This window comes from Juglans regia, chromosome 16, assembly GCF_001411555.2.
Source record: "Juglans regia cultivar Chandler chromosome 16, Walnut 2.0, whole genome shotgun sequence".
In the NCBI taxonomy this organism is placed as follows: Eukaryota; Viridiplantae; Streptophyta; class Magnoliopsida; order Fagales; family Juglandaceae; genus Juglans; species Juglans regia.
The window spans coordinates 4,259,886-4,284,375 of NC_049916.1; the positions used below are offsets into that span (position 1 = coordinate 4,259,886).

The 24,490-nt window shown below is 35.9% G+C and overlaps 2 protein-coding genes across 3 annotated transcripts; both read left to right on the forward strand.

The window, feature by feature from the left end:
* Window positions 1-298: 298 nt before the first annotated feature.
* Window positions 299-4,636, forward strand: LOC108992159. The gene is made up of 7 exons (XM_018966628.2): window positions 299-617; window positions 994-1,682; window positions 1,799-1,980; window positions 2,091-2,247; window positions 3,520-3,852; window positions 4,205-4,303; window positions 4,577-4,636. Exons 1-7 carry the CDS (start codon window positions 299-301, stop codon window positions 4,634-4,636), a joined length of 1,839 nt encoding a protein of 612 aa, XP_018822173.2.
* An 11,597-nt stretch (window positions 4,637-16,233) lies between these two features.
* Window positions 16,234-24,210, forward strand: LOC108992169 (WAT1-related protein At4g08300-like). Of its 2 annotated transcripts, XM_018966636.2 has the most exons (7): window positions 16,234-16,506; window positions 21,462-21,524; window positions 22,218-22,334; window positions 22,783-23,026; window positions 23,144-23,302; window positions 23,443-23,594; window positions 23,687-24,210. In XM_018966636.2, exons 1-7 carry the CDS (start codon window positions 16,292-16,294, stop codon window positions 23,931-23,933), a joined length of 1,197 nt encoding a protein of 398 aa, XP_018822181.1. In that variant the 5' UTR covers window positions 16,234-16,291; the 3' UTR covers window positions 23,934-24,210. The 2 variants fall into 2 exon arrangements, with proteins under 2 accessions (XP_018822181.1, XP_035542690.1); XM_035686797.1 differs by lacking the exon at window positions 21,462-21,524 and having other exon boundaries at window positions 16,261-16,506.
* Window positions 24,211-24,490: the final 280 nt, after the last annotated feature.

The window sequence follows — 24,490 nt, forward strand, 5'->3', positions numbered from 1 at the left end:
TCTTTGAAAACCAAAAATCACTACCTCCAAAAACAGAAGCAGAAAAAATCTGAAACTCAACACCAACTCGCTTCTGATTTGAACCCAATCCGACCACTTTACATTCCTCCAATCCAAGAAAATCACCATCAAATCCGTACCCAACCCAACTCACTAAGCACCATCACCCACTCTGATTCCAACCAAAGCAAACCCCACTCTCATCTCACACTCCAAAACCCACCAAAACTAGTTTCACTACAAACCCATTTCCAGCAATCCCTCAACTTTACAAACCCTTCATTTTGCAACTCATAAGATGAACTTTGGATGCCGAGGAAAAATTACCCAAAGGCCAGAACCCACTCAGACAAAGAAGAGCAACGAGACTTGCAAATTTGAACTAGACGACGGTATTCTTGAACATAAATTTGAGGTTTTGGGGGTGCAAGATAGAGTTGACATGGGCGGTGGGGTTGATTGTGTGCTTGTATTGGAGGAGGGAGGTGATAATGCTGAACAAGATGAGGGTGTTGAAAGGAGTAATAGGTTTGAGGTGTTATTAGAAGGGGATTGCGATGATGTGTTGCATTCCCAGAAGGATTATGGGTCAGACCAGGGAGCTCAAAGATTGCCATGTGATTCCGGATTGGGTGGTGCTAAAGACTCAATGTTAAGGAAGTCACAAAGGGCGAAGGCCCAACCTCAAAAATTGAATTTATGATTGATAAAATATTAGTGTGGAATATTCGAGGTTTGGGTACGTCGAAACTAAGGTTGAGAAAGTTGGTTCAAAAATTTGATTTTCACATTTTGGTGATCTTGGAGCCGTTCCATCTGTGGATAAATTGCAGTGTTGGTCTCATTCTATTAATTTTCCTAAGTTTAGTTCTAATACGGATGTTGGTGGTAAGGTATGAGTGTGTTGGAAAGAGGACGTAGAATTGGATATTGTTGGGGTTACTAACCAGCCCTTTACTGGGTTATTTTCTAATAATGTTGTATCTTTATTAGGGACTTTTGTTTATGCTAAGTGTGCTCAGAAGGAATGTAAAGAATTATGGGAGCATTTGTGCAGTATTTCGAATGTGGGAGTTCCATGGGTGGTGTTAGGGGATTTTAACATCATTTGTTCGAATGAGAAACGTGTTGGTGGGAGGTCGAGGCCGATTAGCGCTATGGAGGATTTCAATGAGTGTATTAATAATTGTGGGCTTATTGATTTCAGGCTAGATGGGCGTCAACTATCTTGGTGCAATGGTCAGCTTGGTATGGCCATAAGTTGGGCTAGACTTGATCGTGTTCTTGTGAATAATGTGTTCGTTTCCAAGTTCGGTGAGGCTACAGTACATCTATTATGTCGACGCACTTCGGATCATTTGCCGATACTATTGCAACTCACTTCGAGTTTTGTGAGGTATGGACCAGCTCCATTTCAATTTCAGAATATGTGGGCATCACATGTGGATTTCCTGAAGGTGGTGGCAAATTCTTGGAAGGAGTCGATAGTGTGTGGCAGTGGGCTTTTTACTTTGGCTGGCAAGTTGAAAAGGCTAAAATTTAAATTGCGTTCTTGGAATAGAGAAGTTTTTGGAAGAGTAGATGGGACCATTCATGAGTTGGAGGTACACCTTGAAGTTCTAGAGGGTGTGTTGCATTCGAATTTCTATGAGGCTATAGAGGAGGAGTATCTGGTGACCAAGGTAGAGCTTGATGTTTGGTAAAAAGGGAGGAAACTAGATTGGCGCAACAAGTTAATAAAAAGTGGTGTTTGGAAGGTGATCAAAATTCAAAGTTCTTTCACGCTATTATCTTGCAGAGAATGAGGAACTTGTGCGTGAAAGAGATGAAATTACCGAATGGCTTGGTCTTAGATTTGCCGGAAAGGGTTCATGATGAGGCCGTTCGGTATTTTGAAGAGTTTCTTTCTCATGATGGAATGGGTTCATTGCCCAATCTGGACTTTTTGTTTCAGCAAGCTTTAACGACTAGCGAGTTCAGGTGCTTTTAGGTGGAGCCTTCGAAAAAGGAAGTGAAGATGGCATTTTCCTCTATTGCTGTGGATAGTAGCCAGGGCTTGATGACTTTGGGTCTTCTTTCTATTTGGCAAGTTGGAATATTGTGAGTGATGATGTTATGGAGGCAGTGAGGGAGTTCTTTATGAGCAATGAACTTCTTAGATTTTATTCATCTTTGTTCATTGTTCTTATTCCAAAGGTGAAGAATCTGCAAAGTTTTGATAAATTTAGGCCGATAAGCCTTTGTAAGGTGATTTATAAGGTGTTCTCCAAACTTCTAGTTTCTAGATTATCTTTGTTACTTGGAAATATTATTTCGCTTGAACAGAGAGTGTTTGTGAAGGGTAGAAATATTTTTGAGAATATCTGTCTTACTTAGGAGATGACGAAGTTATTGCATTGGAAGGCTAGGGGTAATATCATGTTAAAAATTGATATGAGCAAAGCGTATGATAGAGTGGATTGGCATTACTTGGATCATGTTTTATGTACTCTTGGTTTTCCAGATTGCTTCCGTAAATTGATTAATAATTGTATCACCACACCATGGTTCTCGGTTATAATGAATGGCACATATAGAGGATTTTTTAAGTCCAAAGGGGTCTTCGGTAGGGAGATCCATTGTCACCATATTTATTTATAATCATGGAGAAAGTGTTGTCAAGGATGTTAAACAAGAGGTTGTTGGAGGGGAGGATTCTACCTTACTCACATCCTGCAATGCTCCCAAAGTTACACACTTTTTGTACGCTAATATGTGGTTTTTGTGAATGGGAGTAAGAGGTCAGTTAGGTGCTTAATGGGTGTTTTGAATGATTATGAGCGTTAGACAGGGCAGAGGGTGAACTTTGACAAATCGGCTATTTTTTTTTCCAAGCATTTGAAGTATAGTTGAACTTGAGAGTTGCTGATGGAAACTGGTTTTCATGAGGGCCAGTTCTCATTTACATACTTGGGTGCGCCGATTGTGGATGTTCAACTAAAAATTAGACATTTTATGCCATTGCTGGAACGAGTTGAGAAGAAGTTGACTGGGTGGAAGAGTCATCTACTTTCACAAGGGGCAGATTAATTTTACTGAGGCATGTTCTATCAAACTTGCCAATCCATTTACTTTCTGTGACTCAGATTCCTAAAGCTGTGATCAGGAAATCAAATGGGTTGTTTGCAAATTTTTTTGGGGGGTGAATAAGGTGGTGTAAAAAAAAAGAAATTGAGATCATGGAAGAAGCTATGTGTGCCAGTGGAGGAAGGGGGTATTGGGGTGTGAAATCTGGAAGAGGTGTAGAGTTCTTTATTTTTGAAATTTGGGTAGAGTTTGTTGTCTCAAGAGTCACTATGGTCAAGATTCTTCAGGGCGAAGTATGTTAGAAAGGGCCAAATTTCCTTGTGTATTGAGGAGAACAAGGGGTCGACATTTTGGAAGAGGGTTGTGGAGAGGCTGCTAGATCTTTTGCAAAATTCTCGTTGGAAGGTTAGAAGCGGACAATTATCATTGTGGTTTGGTAATTTTGTGTGCCAGGGTTCGCTTTGTGAAGAGGTGGAAGAAATTGAAGATCTGAATGTTAAACTTCGAGATTTAGTTGTGAATGAACGGTGGGATGTGGATAGACTTGAGTTGCTATTGGGGGCGCAGAAGATGGAGCAAGTTGGGTCCTCAAGGAATGCTAAAGATATCTTGCTATGGTTACCGGAAAAAAATGGCCTGTTCTCGACAAAGTCAGCGTGGAATTTTATTAGACTTAGAATGCCGAAATTTGATTGGGAAAAGTGGATATGGAATAGTTTGTTGCCGAAAAAGATATCTATTTGCTTGTGGAAAGCGACTTTTAGTTGCTTTAGTGTAGATGAGCAGGTGCATAAATTGGGGATACCTCTAGCTTCTAGATGTAATTGCTACATGGTAGGACATGAGGAGGACTTCGGTCATGTGATTTGTAAAAGGGAGTTCTCCTTTGCTGTCTGGAAAAAATTATCGAGTGAGGTGGGGATCCCGTTCATGGCACAGTAGTCTTGGCGTGAGAGGGTGCAAATGTGGTTTAATAAAGCTACATGGCAGGCACAGCTAGGGACTCTATTGAGCTTAATTCCTAGTATTGTTGTATGGAGGTTATGGCAAAGGAGGTGCACAGTGAGGATGGAAGGAAGGGTAGAAAGTTTTATGGAGGTTTGGGGCTCAATTAAGCATTGGGTGAGTGTGATTGCAGGTGAGATTTTCTAACGTCAAGACGTTGTTTTTTGCTGACTTACGAGTTCTACAACGTATGGACCTCTCAATTGTGAAGGAGAGATCGTTGAAGGTTCAGGTTGTTCGCTAGTTGAAGCCGAGTAAAGGTAGATTTAAACTAAACTTAGATGGTAGTTGCCTTGGAAATCCTGGGCTTGAAGGAGAGGGGGAATTCTTCAGAATCATTAAGGGAAATTATTGTTTGCCTTTTCTAAACATTTTGGTACATGCACGAATAATGAAGCTGAGCTTCGAGCAATTGTAGAGGGAATACAAATTTATCGGAAGATGAGTTATTTTTCTATTCATATAGAATGTGTTCTTTAATTGTGGTTTCATGGTTGATGGACAGAACTTGTTCAATGTGGTATCTCTGCAATTTTTGGGACCAGTTGATGGATTTGTTGGTTGACTTTGATTTTTCAATTAGCCATTTATTTAGAGAATGGAATAAAGTAGCCGATGAGTTTGCTAGGCTTGGTGCGCTGGGGGAGGAATATTTTTTCTTAGATGTAGTTCATCTTCCACCTTACTTGAAAGGCTTGTATAGATTAGATAAATTGGGTACGGCATATGTTAGGCGTAGAGTGTGAGATTTTTAGTTTGGTTTTTATTGGTTTGTTTGGTGGTAGCTTGGGTTTGTAAATGGAGGTTGTTTTGTTGTTTTCAAGGTTTTCATTCGCCATAAGTGAGGTTTTAATAAAATATGGAGGTGTCATCCTCCTTTTCATAAAAAAAAAAAAAAAAATGTTGTTTCACACTTCCTCACTTCTTCTCTCAGAGCCATTGAGAAACCCTAGCCTACTAGGCTTACCTCTTAGCTCTTACACGATTTGCACGGAATTGGTTCTTGATTTTTGAAGGCTTGTAGCCATCAAGATTCAAGAACCTGAGGGGGCGAGAGTGAGACCAGCTACGACTGCAAGAAACCCTAGCCGATGCAGCCGACAACCGTATTTTCAAGGAACCATGACTACAATCTCAGTCTTAGAGATGGCTGTCAGGCCTTGACAGATAGGTCATTAAATGCTAGAATTTATGACTCCCAACCAACTGAATCTTTGATTTTGTGGTTCGTGGTTCTCTAGTTCGTCGAATTGTCCGCCTATCAGTCGATTATCCAGATTCTTTTCTTGTTTCTAAGCATTTGGTTGGGAACTTTGGAGATTTGGAACCACTTATCTAGTCATCTGAGTGTTTTCAATGATTCTAGTTCTCTCCTAACTATTTCTAAATTGTAGTATTATAGATCTAAATCCAATCATTAAAGATATGTTACTCTATACGCCGAACTTCGAAGTGGTCATTGGTGTGACACAGTGCTACCATACATCAACAAGCACGACATATATGCATGCTTTTGTAACCGTCTATCACTTTGATTGACAAGTTTATGAGTTTTTTTAATGTTAGGATTTATGAGTCCACAACAGAATATGGCCTTTTGACTCTTTTCCTATATTGATCTTGCTATTGTTTGCAAATTACACTATATTATCTATTTCCAGCTTTCTATTATTCATATTAAAAAATTTGTAAAAAAATCTTTTGAAGAAAGAACCTAGAGATATGTGCTTGAAGCAAAATTTCCAATCCACAACGCCGTGAGTATAACTTATTCCTCCTCCTTGATTCTATGTTTATATTTATTTACTATAGATTTTAAATTTTTCATTTTCTTCTTTGAGTTCTCTTAGGTTGTTTGTGTATACTGTTGACTGGAGTGTGGAGATTTGTAGTTGATTAATACAAACTATCTAGTGGAAGTTTTATGTTCTTGCTTCAAGTTTCTGGAGGTGTTTTGTAGCCTGTGTTTGTTTATAATGTCTGCACATAGAAACATAGAGGTGCTCTGTTTCTTGCTGTGTAGTTTGAATGATGCTTTCCTTAACATGTTTTGGTTGATTAATCTGATCCTATCTGGTTCTTGCTCTATGTTCTAGCTTCAAGTATGGAATGGTGCTTTCTTTAATATGTTTTAATTGATTGATCTAATCCTATATGATTCTTACTTTATGTACTTGCTTCAAGTATGGAATGATGTTTTCTTTAACATGTTTTGATTGATTATAAATTATAATCTTCTATGTTTATAAATTATAATCTTGGATTCTGGAGGTGTCTTGCTTCTGGAGGCATAGCAAGCCATCAAAGCAAGGCTATATACTAAAACTGTTCAAGTCAACTATGTTTAACTTTAACATTTTTTTATTAGTATCAACTGTATCAGCCTTGCTTTTTGAAGCACATCGAGCCATCAAGGCAAGGTCATATATTGAAACTATTTAAGTTAAATCTGTTTGACTTTAACGTGTTTTACTTCTTTAGTATCAATTGTATCAGCCTTGCTTCTGGAGGCACTTTGAGCCATCGAAGTAAGGCTGTCTTGACAAGTATTGGATCAAATTTGTTTAACTTTAATTTGTAATTTAGTTTATTAATATAATCTATTTGGTTCTATGTTTACAAATTATTTATTTTAGCAAATTGATGACCATTTGAATGAACTTGATCAAGTGGAGGAGTATTAAAATGAAAACTCCATTGGGATTAACTTAGTAGAGTATATATTTGATGATGATAGAGATACTGCAAATACTGAGGCCCCTAATACAATCACTAATAAGGGCCTAAAAATAGTGCAAACAGTAGCCTCTGAAAGAAAGAAGAGAAAGAGAACTTCTATTATATGGAAGGGTTTTGTTGAAATTGAATGAGATGATGCTAAACAACTTCAATGCAAATGGTGTAAAAATTTATTCAAAGCATCTTGATTGAGTTTTATGACTACACTATGTAGGCATTTGCTAACTTGTTTGCTATACATAAGGACTAAGAAAAAACAGAAAATTTAGCAGTTCTGTCTATTGAGCTAGGCGATGGCTTCACTGAATCAAACTTTACCTATGATCGTAATAGGGTCCGAGAGCTTGCCTCTCATATGATACTTTACCATGAATATCCATTCTTTTTTATGGAGCATGTGGTATTTAATAAGTTTATGAGTTCAAACACTCTGTATTGGAAAAAAAATATCTCGAACTGCTGCAAAAAAGGAATGCATGTGAACATATGAGACTAAAAAGACGAAGCTAAAGGCTTTGCTTACACATATTAACAAACATCATATCACAACTGATGCGTGGACTTCTTGTCAACAACTTTCATATATGGTAGTAACATGTCATTTTATAGATACTAACTAGCATCTTCATAGGCATGTGTTGAACTTTTGTAATGTGCCACCTCCACATATTGGCCCTCTTATTACCGATGATTTACAAAAGTGTTTTCAAGATTGAGGAATTGAGAAGAAAATTAATTCAATTGCTATTGACAATGCAAATTCTAGTGATGTTTCCAGTAGGATCTTGAAAAATGATTTTAGATTGAAAAAAATATTGTTTGTTGGAGGAAAATTATTTCATGTACACTATTGTGCGCATATAACTAATTTGCTTGTGTAGTATAGACTTGTGGAGATTAGGGGGATCGTTGATTGTATAAGAGATGGTATAAAATATCTGGTAGCATCATAGAGTAGACTAAAACAGTTTTAGTGAAATTGCAAAATAGTTGCAATTGCCCTCAAAGAAACTGATATTAGATGTGCCTACAAGATGGAACAACACATATTTAATGTTGGATGCTACAGTTCAATTAAAAGAAGTGTTTCCCATATATGGTGATGGAGATAGCATTTTTGAATGAGTTCCAAGTGTTGACGATTGGGGCCTGAAAATGTTTGTCAACTACTTATTATTTTTAATGAAGTAACCAAATATTATATCCAGACATGATTACCTAATAATAAACATATTTCTTTCTAAAGTATGGAGAATGAATGACATCTTGAGTAAGAAGTCTAGAGATGAGAATGAGTACATGAAATCCATGGTAACAAAAATGAGTGTTAAATTTGAAAAATATTGGGGGGGAGTGTAAATTATTGATAGCAATTGCTGCGGTGTTAGATCTTAGATTCAAGATGGTGCTGATCGAGTTTTGTTTCCCTTTAATTTATCAAGAGCCAAGAGCTTCTAAGATTGCTCAATATGTCTCTCAAGTATTACATGAGTTGTATGACAAGTATGTTAAGAAATACAATTCGACTATTGAGGCACAAAGAGAGCAGGACAATGCTCAAACAAACTTATCAAGTGGTTCCTCCAAAATTGGGAAAAGCAGGCAAAATGGTCAGTCGTTTAAATATTTTGTTAGAAGTGTTGATACGGTGCAGCCAATCAAATCAGAACTGGACAATTATTAAGATGAGAGTATGTGTGTGTGTGTAGAGGGTTTAGATGCAAGTTTCAGTGCTCTGGATGCGTCATGGTGATTTTGTTGAAGTTTGGTAACTTGTTGTCATAGTGATTTTAGGCAAGTTTGGTAACTTGTTGGTGATTTTGTTCAACTTTGGTAACTTGTTATCATGGTGATTTTGGGCAAGTGGTAACTTCTTGTTCTAATGATTTTCTTCAAGTTTGGTAACTTTCTATCATGGTTATTTTGTTCAAGTTGGATATTTCCAATCATCACACTACAAATACTTGATGTCATGCTGAAGTTTGTATGCATCTAATTTGGTTCTAACTTCTACTAACTACTAGTTCATACATTTGACAGATTGTAAATTTGTATGATGTTATATTATTAATTTGTTATCCCTGTCCTCTACGGCTATCTCAGTGATACTTATAAAAAAACTCTGATGATATCTTAGTGAATATCAATATAGGCTAGGACTATATAATATTGTATCAAGACTATACGAATTAATTGTTAGGCTCTGTTAATCTCAGTGAGATGTCTAGACTCTAATGCTACATCTGATGATTTATTTTATTTTTCATATTTCTTGTATTGTGTTGAGATATCACATTGATTGTTGAGAAAAATTAGATTTTGCATTCCTCTCAAACATCCCATGACAGTATTACTAAGTTAAAAGTACTTGAGTAATCATGCAATGAATTAAAAATTACCTTAATTTTGTCTAGTGTATCAATGTATGCAGGTTGGTTTCAAGATGGCTGAATCGGGAGACTTGCTACTTGCTAACCATTTCTGGCTTCATTCGTGAAGAATGAGGACTTTACTCCACATTTTTTGTTTTGAAGTTGTACCAAGTTGTATAATTTTTTTTGTTTTAAGGCATTTTTTGATTCACTTGTTCCATGAGGATGTCATTTAATGTACCATAGCCATAATATATTGAGATCTTGATCAAGGCTCGATGATGTAACTTTGCATTTTATTGTTAGCTCTTTATATTTTCATGTCTATACTTATTTTATTTTGTTATAATTTATTTTTAAAATTAAAAAAAAAATCACAACCTGAGCTGCTCAAGTTCGGCACGTTAACAGACCAAACTTCGAGTTGCACTCAAACGAAATTTGGATTCGACTTATAAACAAGCCGAGCCCAAGCTCGCTAGTATCGTGAACGAGCCGAGCTCGTACATCACATGTTCGCTCGAGCTCGGCTCAAATATAACGATAGGATGATGGTATGAACTACCAGTTTGGAGGATTACAATATAATTTCTCCATAATTAAAAGATCAAAAATCGTATTTATTCAATACTAAGAAATAAAAATTAAAAATGGTGAGCAAGGTGGATTAATTGCAGTGCCTGTATATAAGTGAATCGATCACATATAAGCCATCGCCAAAACAATTATATATCGATGATCATTGAGTAGGCCGATAAAATCGATTAATTTAATATAGATATAATATATATACACGATATTCACCATATGTGTGTGTATATATATATATGTTAGAATATTATCATACTTATGATATAATTATGACATATATAATAGTACAACTTTCTAAATTATTATATTTAGGTTATCGTGTAAATCAATTAGTATTGTTGACTTATTGTATTTCTATTTTTTTTCTGACCTTATTTATCTATAAATAGGGGTGGATATTATGTATTCAATAGTAAAGATATAGTCCTCAAATTCTCTCTCCCTCCTCTTTTTTCCATTTCATTTTCTATTTTATTTTATATTTTCTAACATTGTATCAAGATATCATCCTGGTTTTTGTTAGTACACCACGTACGTCCAGTTTAGCATATTCTTTACATGCTAGTTATGTCCATTGCATGTATGAGTTGCCGTCAGCATTTTGGTATTAGAGTCACCTATTTCTAAGCTAGTGTCTCTGATCAGCAACCTTTTTTTCTTTTGGTGATAAATCTCTTGTTCAAATTTTTTTTATTATATTTTATTTTCGACACGATATTAGAATAGGGATTTATATTGTTCGAACCCTAACTCTATACACTATTATATTTAATTAAATATTTTGCATATTGAACCTATTTATTAAGGAGAACTTGGCTAACACATGAGTGAGAGTGTTAAGCATATAAATATATATATTTATATATTTATAAGCATATGCAGATAGCATATTTAAAATATAAATAATTAAAATTATATTTCTTTCCATCGACCTAAGTTTTTGAAATAAGAGATGCTTTCACTATATATATATATATATATATATATATATATTGCAGTACGAAGTGCATGTCTAGCGATTAGTACAAGAATATGGGACCTTGTAAAGGGAGCACAAATTCATAGGATCGATTGCAAGTGAATGTGTTTCTTTCAAATAAAATAAATAAATAATGAAGTGGCAGATCAGACACCGTACTACTTTTCATATATATATATATATATATATATCTGCCTATACTTAAAAGCTGCTATAACGTTACTATTCATTACTATTCATCGTGAACAGTAAATCTAAATCACCCCTTTTTTATTTTAATTTTTTTTTTATTTTTTCATATCTTATTACTGTTCATCGACAGTATGATGAACAGTAATGAACAATTTTTTTTTTGTCCGTGTGAATGCCAATATGCGACGTAATACCGCAATCGTGCGTAGGGAATGAGAGAGAGGAAGAAAGAAAAAGTAGAAAAAATATTAATTTTTGAGTTTTAAATGATCAATAAAGAAGCTGTTTTTTTTTCTTCGCATGTTTTTTCGCATATCCTATTACTGTTTATTATATCATACACTAAAAATTAATTTTAATTTATAAAATTCTAATTTATCATTAAATAAATGATGAAATTTTACTATACATTTTTAAGAGAAAAAAACTATCTAATTAATTTGAATTTTTAATATAATTTAAATTTCATAATAAATGATGAACATAAATAAATAATAATTTTATTCTTATACATTAGACTATTTTAATATTTGAAATTATACTTTATTTTTTTCTTCAATTTGACAGATGTGGCAAACGTGCTTTTTTTTATCAATTAGAAAATCTTACGCCATACAGGATTTTACACAAGTACCACTAATTTCAAAATAACCAAGCCATTTATAAAATACTAATATTTCATCATTAAATAAATAATAAAATTTTGTTAAATATTTTTAAAAAAGTATAACTATATAAATAATTAGAGTTTTAACATAATTTAAATATGATAATATTCTTAATTAACTAAAGAGAACTGCTACAACTAATAAAAAAGTAACCTGAAAATATGCCATGAATGTGTAGTTCATTTTTTTATTTTTCTTTTCTTTTTTTCATGCATTTTTTTAATCATCATAAACATTTTTAAAAAAATAAAAGATTTACAACATCATTCGGTTAGGAGGGAATTGACAATCTATCTCTTCCCAAACAAAATTATTGAGTTCAAGGAAGAGATTAATAGATTCTTAGGTTTTCATAAACTTTTATATATTTTTTAAAATATTATTTAAATATAAAATATTTTTTAATTTATTAATCTAATCATTACAATTTTCTTAAATATAAATTTTTTAAATTTTAAAACAAAAACTACATTAAAAAATTATATTCCAATAATATTTTAACTTTTATAATATTTTTATTTTAACTTTTTTTCTCTCATTTTCTAAAATCAAATAAAACATGTTAATCCAAATAATTTTATATATTACTATTCACAAACCATGTCACTATTATTAATACATCGATCCAAATCATATCTAAGGATATGATGTCTACGTGTGTTGTTTTTTAAAGGATGAGGCTGCTGCTGGTACATTAAAATTTTTAAGATTTAAATCCAACCCTTCATTTTACCACTTCTCATTTTTTTTTCTTCGGTTGGATTGCTTCGATTTATGCAATGAAGTACTATCACTATCACAAAAATTCTTCACATCTCTTTTCACTTGTTAGGTGCAGAAATTTAGTTCATAAAAAATTCTCTATATATTATTTATTTTACTTATGATTACATTTTTTTTAACCCAAAACATATTTATATTTCACAAAATAAGTTATTTTTCAACCGGGCAAATGTGCCTCGCACATTGCCCAACCGCTAGTGTGTGTGTATATATATATATATATATATATATATATATATATATATATTGCAGTATGGCCGTAGTTCTTCGCTCAGAACCACAGCCACATTGTGATCTTGCAGTGGCCATGATTTTCTTACCATGTGTTTAATTGTTTGTACTTTGTAATTTCTTGGATTTGTTATTGGATGATTTTTGGTTGATAGATCCATTGATTTTAGGGATGCATATATAGATCTATTATTGTTTTGAATTTTTTTATAACTTTTTTTGATTGTATTTCACTGGGGTGGCAGACGGCCATCCCCTAGCATCCGAACTGGAGCACCCGCCCACGGGGGCAGATGTCGAGGTCAAAGGGCCCAAACTGTCCCTCATGCCCATTCGGGGTTGGGGCCGGGGCCGCGACATCCCCTTCCAAGGGCATGCAGACAGGGGTGCAGGTAGCACCCTAGTTTGTTATGAGTCCATGATATATATCAACTTCATTAATTTGGTTGGGATATTGAAAACGATGATAATGGAATATGAGTTGGACACCATTTTAATTATAAGAAATAAAATTACTGACTTATTTGAGCCTAGTATATTATAATTAATGGACGAAAAATATTAATGTATTGTAATATGAATTTAACTCGTGAAAGTTTACCAGTTTTGTATTAATTAATATTGACCGAAGCTAGGTTTCATGCATGCATGGCGGCTAATTAATTAGGATTGTAATCACGTTCACTGAATTAATCTACCGCCGGCCGGCAAGACCAAATTCAAACCCAAATTAGATTTTGCATGTTCTGGCATGCAATATATTTGCAATAAGATTATAAAGTTTTAATTCTTATTTTGTATGCATTCAATAATATGCTGATGTGGATCAAGCGTTTTACATGATTGGCAGTTTTAAAAAACAAAAAATCTTCACAACATCTTAACACTCCACACTCCATATTATTTTTAATTTTTATTATTTTTTTCTTTTATCAAATATTTATTATATGAATAATTAATAGAAAATTTGAAATAATTTAAAAAGAATAAACTCAAAAAAAATTAAAAAAATATTAAAAATTAAAAATAATGTGGACTGTGGAGTGTGGTGGAGGTTGTGTAGCAAAACTCTTTAAAAAATTATTGGTGTTTTAGTTTTTTTCTAAAATTGAATGGATCTCACAACATGCAAGTAGTGTGTTAACGACACACCGACATACACGTAGCTAAAGTCTTTTTATATAATTATAAATTAGAGTAATACTATATTTCATACTCTCATTTTATTTTCATTCTACCATGTAAGATGTGACGTACTTATCATCATTAAATGATAGGAAAGTTCTATACATCCCACTTGCATCCCACTCTTATCATACTATGTAAGATGTGAGATTTATCACCGTTGAATAATCCTTTATTGGATATTTTTTATCATCCAATAATGATAAATGTGCCACATCTTATATGATGAGATGAAAATAAGATATGAGTATGGAATATAGCATTATTTTGATCATCATTTGATGATAAATAATCACCCAATAAAAGTTCATCCAATAGTAATAAATGTGTTACATCTTACATAGTATGATGAGAGTGAGATGATAATTATGCGGTGTATAGAATTTTTCAATTAATTAATTTGAGCCATAAATCATCACCACATATATATATATATATATATATATATATATATATATATATATATATATATACACGTCCAATATTATACCATCATGTACAGGGAACCAAAAACATGAATTGTCTCTTTATAAATCCTCACATAGACGCTAGCAGTACCGACGCGTTTGATATGATATTTCTCTGTCTAGTACTGCATCTCATTCTCTACATGATGAAGGTGGGATTCGATCGACCAACTTGATGTATTTCTCGTTGGAATCCAAGCATGAAAGCACCACCTTCGATTCTCCTAAACTATTATGTTTTCACCACAATATATACTAGGTTATTGTAATCTAGTCTTTTCAAGATCATATCTACAATAGTTAGGGATTATATATATACCTCTACATGCAGCATGCATACATACACATGTATACATGTATGGAAGTGATCAAGCATACCATAAGTACTTAATTAAGTGTTAATTATAATATATAATAGAAAAACATGGAGATAAAAAGATAGATAAATTGGATCATCATTCCATTAGCAATTCGGATATTGTTAGCTTTTGTAGTAGCTAGCTAATTGAAAGTCAAGAAAAGAGCGTGACAGACATGAAGACAGTATTATTAGTTAATCTGATATTGTTTTTAGATGGCTGCCTAGACACTACATGATGAATGTGGTTGAAGTTCATGAACTTATATATATATATATATATAAGCTGATCTTATTTTTCTCTTCTTTTGGATGAGGACTATAAGTTTGGAAAATTAAGCCACGTCATCATCATGAACATCCCCAAGTGAATTAATTTGAGGTCAAGTACTATTGATTAAAATCCCCAAGTGAGTGGTTCATCGAGCGCAGTATCGGTGCATCGATCCTGTCCATATTAGTCGACTTCGCATGCATGCAGCTAGCTAGCATGCCTAGCTACTACCGCAAAACGTACATCACACATGCAACCTCACATGTATCCGATAAAGCACTCGACCTATTTTCTAGTACACGTATTTGGTGGGCATTGAATCGAATCCCGGCCAGCCCACTTCCCATTTAAAAAATATATATAAGATCTACGTACGTATAAATACAGTACTCTTCCCTCACGATCAACGACCTCTTTTTATTAACTCGATTTATTTTAATTACAGTGATTCCAAGAATAATAGAGGAATATTATCATTCCGATATATATAGATTTCTTAAAATTTCATGTTTTAATTAAACATGACTTTCTACAATTCAAGATAAAGATAGACAACATATCGTGAAATTATCCCTTGCTCCAAAAACCTTATAACTTGAAGGGATCAAGAGGGAGAGTAAATTATTTATATTATATTTTAACATTTTTCAGCACGTGTGGGTCAGACTCCCTATCAATAAGTGAGCTCAACACGTAAAATATTTAATTAAATTGAGTAAAATGTAGAGTCATGATTCGATCTCAATACATTTGCTTTGATACCATGTGAAATCACTATTTATCCCAAAAACTTAATTAAGCTAATAGGAGCAGATAAATTTAATTATTTATATTATATTCTTAACAATAATCATCATTTAATATTTTGGAATCCTTTATATGTTGTATCCATCTCTCTTAGAAAATATTTGAGACAGAAATTTGTAGGAAATCATCATCCATAATATTCATTGTAAATTTTATCATTTTCAGTTACACTAATTGATGTGTTATAATTTAAAGTAATTTTCACTAAAGTGGTTAATTAACGTATTAATTCACTTAATTAAAAGTATTCCACGTCATTTGATATGATTAAAGATGAGAATAGTATTGATCCTTAGAATTATATGTGATGCTGGTTTTGTACAACAAAAGGAGGAAAGAAAGAAAAAATATAGTCGATGCATGTACGTACGTAGTTAATGGATAAGGGAATTATCTGAGAGACAGAAAATGCCTTTGAAAGGTATTGGAGCTGTGAATAATGGGCCGGAGTGCTGTCTTTATTTTTACTTTGTCATGTCTATATAAGCAGGCACTCTCATTTTGTTGCTTACAGAGAAATATAGATAGAGAGAAGCGATTGAGAGTGCGTGTGTGTGTATCAGACTTCAAAGAGATGGAAGACAAAAGGGCTGCGGGTGCCATGTCTTGCCGAGCACTAAGAAAGGCGAAACCTTACTTGGCCATGGTCTCCTTGCAGTTTGGATATGCAGGAATGTACATCATCTCCATGATCTCTATGAAGCGAGGCCTAAGTCACTACATCCTTGCAACTTACCGTCACGTAGTTGCCACGATATTGATTGCTCCCTTTGCAATTGTTTTTGAAAGGTACTCTCTCTCTCTCTCTCTCTCTCTCTCTATACACACACATGCACGCATGCACGCACTTTTGCGGTGCATCATCATCTTCCTCTGCAATATGTTGCTATAGAAATATAACCAATTAATTATATATATATGTTGTTTTTGTCAAACGTAATTTTCCAGTATATTTATTCCATAGAATAGAGTACAAGATATAGAGATACAAGAAATTATTTTTGGAAGTTATTCTTCGTCTATACAGTATCTACGGCTATAATCATCTTTGACCCTTGATTGAAGGGATTCCTACATCTAAGATTTCTATAGCTGGCTAATTACATGACTCACGCCAACACTCCCCCTCAAGTTGGTGTGTAGATATCTCTAATGCCTAACTTGTCAAGTGAGTCATAGAAGCTTCTACTAGAAACTGCCTTGGTAAGCATGTCAACCAACTGATCTTCAAACTTAAAGAAAGGAAATTGAATGATCTTCTCTTCCAGGTTATGTTTGATGAAATGTAGATCCACCTCCACATGCTTCGTGCGATCATGTTGAATTGGGGTGTGAGATACGTCGATGGCAGCCTTGTTATCATAGAATAAATTCATTGCAGAACCAAGAAGAAAACAGACCTCTATTAGCAAACTTCTAAGCTAAAGGAGCTCACACAATCCTTTTGCCATGCCTCGGAACTCAGCTTCAGCGCTGGACAATGTCATTACCTTCTGCTTTTTACTCCTCCATGTAACTAAGTTTCCTCCCACGAATGTAAAGTAGCCTGAGGTACACTTTCTATCCAAGATATTCTTTGCACAGTCCGCATCCGTGTACCCTTCAATATTCAAATGGTCATTCTTGGAGAACATTAGTCCTCTTCCTAGTGATGACTTTAGATAGCGGAGGGTTCGAATTACGGTACCCATATGGTCTTCACTAGGACCATGCCTGGGTGAGTGTGAGATAAGTAAATGAGCTTCCCCACTAGTCTTTGATACCTCACCTTATCAACCATCACCTGGTCCGAATATTCCCCAAGCCTATGGTTCTGCACAATCGGTGTATCCACGAGTTTGCACTCTAGTAATCCCACTTCCATCATTAAGTCTAGTACATATTTCCGTTGAGAGAGAAATATGCCCCTTTCTAACCTCGCCACCTCTATTCCTAGAAAATGCTTAAGCCCTCCCAAGTTTTCCATTTCAAACTCATTAGACAATTGTTCTTGTAGCATTGAGATCTCCTTGGCATCATCCCCCGTAATTATCATGTCATCCACATAGACAATTAATAGTGTCACCTTGCCTTGTCAGAGTTTCAAGAAGAGAGTATGGTCAGAATTACTTTGGCGATAGACATACTTCCTCATAGCTGAGCTAAATTGGCCAAACCACGCTCGCGGTGACTGTTTTAGTCCATACAATGCCCTCTCCAATTTACAAACAATTTTAGTCTCAGCGGATCCTGTATATCCTGGCGGAATGTCCATGTACACCTCCTCGTCAAGGTCACCATGAAGGAAAGCGTTCTTCACGTCGAGTTGGTGTAGTGGCCAGTCCAAATTTGCTGTAAGAGACAGTAAGACTCTAACAATATTCAGTTTGGCTACTGATGAGAAGGTTTCTAAATAGTCTACGACATACGTTTGAGTAAAACCCTTCGCCACGAGTCTCGCCTTGTATCGGTCGATGAAACCATCAGCCATGTATTTTATAGAGAACACCCATTTGCATCCCACTATCTTCTTTCCTTCCGGTAATGGGACCAACTTCCAGGTGTTATTTTTATTTAAGGCTTCTAGTTCTTCTTGTATTGCTTGTGCCCACTTTGGATCAGATAACGCCTTCTCAACACTACTGGGAATATGGCAGGAGGATAATGTTTGAGTGAAAGTCTTGAGAGTCTTGGACAGACTTTGAGTAGACACATAATTTGCAATTGGGTACTTGGATTTTCTTTCTTTCTCATCTAGAGAGTATCTATTTGGTGGTTTCCCACAGTTGTGTCTGAAAGGCAACACATAACCAGTAGACGAATCTAGGACATTAGCATGTAAAGGTGAAGTGGGAGTACTTACCTCGGGGACATTCTCAAGAGGAGGAAGGTCTTCGGGTACTGAGGAGTGAGGGGACTCTGTATTTTCCAGTTCTCCATTTTCGGCCTCTTCATTTCCAGGTTCTTCATTTCTCAATTCTACATGTTCATTTTCTGGTGATACATTGTGCGGTTCAACCTCTCTATTTCCAGTTCCATGCTCATCTGCGGGACAATTCTGAGCCATCAACCAATTCGACTCTTCCACTTGAGTCTCCCCCTGAAGGGAAGAATTGGGTACCAGTGAAAAATAAAAAATCTCGGACTCCAAGAAAGTAACGTCCATGGTGATATAGGTTTTGTTGGTAGTAGGATCATAGCACCGGTGGCCCTTTTTATGTAAACCATATCCCAAAAATAAGCACCTAACTGCACATGGATCCAGTTTGGTATGTTGATTCTTGTGGAGATGGACAAAGGCAACACACCTAAAAGTTCTAGGAGGAAACATCAATATGGTAGGTAGGGATATATGAGTAGAGAGGATTTGTAGGGGGGTTTTAAAGTGTAGAATTTTAGATGGCATATGGTTGATTAAGTACACGGCAATAGCAACAGCATCCCCCCAATGGCAACTCGGCACCTTTGTTCCAAGAAGTAAAGCACATGATGTTTCTAGAATGTGCCAATTTTTTTGCTCGGAGACACCATTTTGTTGTGGGGTCTGAGAGCATGATGTCTCATGGAGGATACCATGTTGTTGGAAATAGGCCTAAAATCTTTGGTTGATAAATTCACCACCATTATTGGAACGAAGAATTTTTATCTTGGAGGAGAATTGAGTCTGAATCATAGCATGAAATGCTTGAAAAATGGTGAACACCTCGTCTTTGGTTTTCAACTGGTAGAGCCATGTCATTCAAGTGCAATCGTCGACAAAACTTACAAACCAACGGTAACCAGAGGAAGTAGTTATCAAGGATGGCCCCCACACATCGGAGTGTATCAAGGCAAATGGAGTATTAGTTTTATTCAAGCTAACTGGATAAGAAACTTGTTGGCTTTTAGCCATGATACATGTATCACATTTAAAGTCTACATTCTGCAAACATGAAAATAAATCTGGGAATAAATGTCGTAGATATACAAATGATGGATGCCCAAAGCGCCTATGCCATAGCCAAATCTGTCTTTCTTTGCTACTGGTTTGATGGTGCGTGTGATTTGCTTGCCCAGGCTGAAGTCATCCAAGTAATACAGTCCCCCCCTTAGTACCACGCCCAATAATCTCCTTGTTGAGAACTTGTAGAAGACAAAAAGAAAAGTATATCAGTACGACACAATTAAGCTCTTCAGTAACTTAACTCACAGACATCAACTTATTTGAGAGAGATGGAACAAGAAGCATGTGACATAAAGAGAGAGAGGGAGATAGGGACTCGGTTCCAGCCCCTGTGACTGGGTAAGTTGCCCCATTGGCATTGGCAATGCAGGTCCTCCTCGGTTGAGTTGTGTTGGAGAAGTCATTTGGATCAAATGTCATATGGTTTGTCGCCCCCGAAGTTGATAATCTAGGCGCCATCATACCGAGAAGTAGAGCTACAAAAAACTTGACCATAGTTACCTTGATCCGGAATTGAAGTGGAAAGCTCTGCCACGGGAATAAGGGCAGTTGAGATTCAGCAATGGCCACCACTGCTCGACCTATGACCTCTTCAATCATAGGAGCATCTCGTTTCTTTCGGGCTTGTAATTCATGCCACCAGTCTGGGTAGCCATGTAGTTTGAAGCAGGTGTCCCATATATGTTTTGTACTCCCACAGTGAGTACATTTATTCCCATCAGAGTGACCCTTGGATTGTGAGAATGACCCAGACTTCACCAAAGTTTGTGACTAACTAGATTTCACGCCTTTGATGGCCATAACAGCACCACTAGCCATTGTCTTCGCTCCCGATGCCATCATAGATTGTCGGATATCTTCCCTACAAATGTGAGCATATGCCTGCTCAACTAAAGGGAAATGTTTCAGTTGTAGAACATCGCTCCAACCATTATCCAGTCGGTCATCTAGTCCGTCGAGAAAAATGTACACTCACTCCTCCTATAGAATTGAGTTGTAGCTTTGTATGTCGGTTGCACGTTCCATTGGATTTGGACGACGAAAATCAATCTCTCGCCACAAACCCTGTAGATTGTTATAGTATTTTTCTATGGATCTGCCTGCTTGTTTCATCCGAGATACACGACGTCTGAAATCATATACTTGCGAGGTGTCAGTTCCATCAAAGTATGTTCTGGCAACAGAGTCTCATACCTGCTTAGCCGTTGGGTAGCGAATAAAGTTCACGACCAAGGAATAGTCCATTGAGTTTATCAATCATCCTTTTACCATGGCATTCTCAATGCGCCACTTACGAAATGATGGGTCAATTTCTGGTGGTGGGGAGTAGTCTTCTTTTATATATCATAGTTTGTCTTTCCCTGAGATATACATCTCAACAACCTGGGACCATAATCCATAGTTGGAACCATCCAACTTGATGCTTCTTGGAACCATCGGGGAATCAATGATGGGTGATGAAGAGGTCTAGGTCCTTGTCAAGACCTCTGTCATTTTCGATGTCAAATTGTCAAGGATAGTTTTAGTGGAGTCAGCCATGGATGCCGAGCAATTTGGACCCCTGCCTGATCAAGAAACAGGGAACCTAAGATCATGCTCTAATACCATGCCAAACATAATTTTCCAGGATATTTATTCCATAGAATAGAGTACAAGATATAGAGATACAAGAAACTATTTTTGGAAGTTATTCTTCTTCTATATAGCATCTACGGCTATAATGATCTTTGACCCTTGATTGAAGGGATTCCAACATCTAAGATTTCTATAGCTGGCTAATTACATGACTCGCGCCAACAGTTTTCTTCTGTTTTTTTTACAGGACAATACGACCAAAAATGACTCTGCCGATCTTCCTAAGAATTGTGGCGCTCGGATTCTTGGAGTAATGCTCTTAAATACCTTGTTTATATATATATATATGCATAAATGCTTCTACATGCATGTCTTTGAGTATCTGTGATCGATAGAACGTACTATACATGCTTGGTTTTTTGCCAAGTGATGGTACTAATTAGATTAATGCATATTCTTATTTCCTTATCAAGAATGCATATAAAAAACCAACTGGCGAACACCAACTGGAATATTGATCGGATTAGCTAGAGATCAACCTTACACCATTTTATATATATCTTCACTGATTACTGGCGACTGTACAATATTCTTTTATCTTACTCATGTAGGGAGTGAAGTGCAGATCATATATATATATATATATATAATTAATCTTCGTTTATGTTTTCTTCTTTTCTTTTCCTAGCTCCCTTCTCTATTTCTTTCCTTTTTGCCTTAAATATTGTTTTATTTAGAGAGAGATTCTGCCATTTGAAAGGCATGACATCACTTAACAATCGTAGCACTCTGCATGAAGAAGAGAGTGATATTTTGCAAATACGGCCAGTTGCTCAACAGAACGTAATATATATTTACAACTTCCATTTCTAGGGGACGTTTGATTCTTTTTTTGGCAATGAAAGTCAACTGTTAGCCAGAAAACTAAGAGCCAGCAAAACATTTAAAGGCCTAGCCATTAATATTAATGCTGGTATATATGCCAATCTTTATAACCATGCAGGCCGGTGCTCGATCAGAACTTCTATTTTCTGGGAATGAAGACCACCTCAGCAGCATTTGCATCTGCCGTTATCAATATGCTCCCCGCCATAGCCTTCATAATGGCCATCATGTTCAGGTACAAGCTGTTTAATTCAACTCATGTCTCATTCACATGGTAAAATGTAAAGTTACTTTTAGCGTTAAGAGCCACCAACTGGCCTGCCGGGGACTCTACTTGGGCCACAAAACATATATCATTTCTAGTGGTCCAGAAACTGCGCTAACTAATCATCATTTTGCATTCACCAATGAACTAATAAAATAATATTCTCTTGAAAATTCTGAAAACAAAAGAGGCCGTGTGGTCAGGTGTTTCACTTTTCCCCGAATATTCACACTGGATTTTGATGTGACCTAGCTAGTATTATTGTAAGTTGCAAAAGTAAAAGGCCAGGCGGGAAATTTTAGTGGGAAAGAAACTGAAAAAACAAACCTCCATATATATGCATTTATCAATAATGATTGCAGACCGGGATATCAGCCTCAAAAACATGTCATGTAATCGATCATTTTTCATTAATCAGGTTAGAGACCGTGAATTTCAAGAAGTTACATAGTGTAGCTAAGGTGGTGGGCACAGTAATCACGGTCATGGGAGCCATGGTCATGACTTTGTACAAAGGCCCCATCATCGATTTCATGAAGGGGAGAGGACAGAGCCACCACAAAACCAGCACCCAGTCCTCCGGGGATGATCAGCATTTGGTCACCGGCACCTTAATGCTCCTAGTCAGTTGCAGTAGCTGGGCTGGTTTCTTCATATTGCAAGTGCGTAAAGTAGCTAGTAAACCTTGGTGTTAATTATTTGTAATCCATGATTTTGACATACATTTTTTTGGTGAAATTAGTATTTGAGAATTGTGGTCCTTGTGATTCTATGATCAGTCGTTTACGTTGAAGAAGTACCCGGCTGAGCTATCTCTCACAGCATGGATATGCTTAATGGGCATGGTGGAAGGTGCAATCGTGACGCTTGTGATGGAACGTGACCTCACCGTCTGGGCTATTGGCTGGGATTCTAGGCTCATTGCCCCTGTTTACTCTGTAAGCACCAATTAATTAAGTTTTAGCATAATTAACAAAAATACTAAAGACAACAAGCTAGCTACGGGCAACGTTAATCCATGAATATTTCAAGTACACTACTAATTAATTAAGCCTGCGGCCTTCTGTAATATATGTAGGGGATAGTTTGCTCTGGAATCGCATATTATGTACAAGGAGTTGTAAACAGGGAACGAGGCCCCGTGTTCGTCACGACTTTCAGTCCACTGTGCATGATCATCACTGCCGTTCTAGGCCTCATCGTTTTAGCCGAGCAAATCCACCTTGGAAGGTATATATACGTACATATATGTGTGTGTGTGTCTTGATTTTCATGTGTTGATTAAAGACACGTAATACGTTTGTTGATGTGCTGTGCTACAGTGTAATTGGAGCCATTGTCATAGTACTGGGGCTTTACACAGTGGTGTGGGGTAAAAGCAAAGATATTCTTCCAAACTCAAAAGGTATCGTAGCCGATGAGAAAGGAACCTCCCAGGAGTTGCCGATCACAGTCGACATAACCAGTGCTAATAGATCATCATCAATCGCCAGTATTGATCACATCAACAAAGATGTAGTTGCCGGGGTGTCAAAGATTCCAGCAGCATTAACAGTCCCCCATCCCTAGGGACGTTCTTTAATTTGAGAGAGTGATCTTTAATTATTTACAAATCATGATGACTCTTTCTGATCTTCGTCTCCGAGTACTAGGACTCACGCATGCATATATATCGCGCGCGCGCGCTTTAAATATGTATGTATGTTTTGAATTTTGAAGTTCGTCGAGATCGATTATAGATTACGATCGATGTGAGACATGAAAATAAGAGATTATATATAACTATTATATATGATATTGTACCCTGAGGTTTGGATACTCCATTTTCTTTTTATCCTACTTTTGTTACTTTGGGTTAGTTCTAATATTCGTAAAAGTATATACTTGTGCCTTACGCACGAAAGATATTGCTGAATCAAGAATATTGGATATTTCGTATGTGTTGTTATGTTGGCATCTGATTTTATATATTCAATGAATAACATTCCATATTCTCAGATGCTCAACCAAATTGCTGAGAAATTCCATCAATTGGGTAGCTAGCGGCTACGAAGCTGGCTATAGCATTCACAATAAAAATGAGCATTTGTAATGAATTATTTGTGACGAGAATAAATTTATTTTAA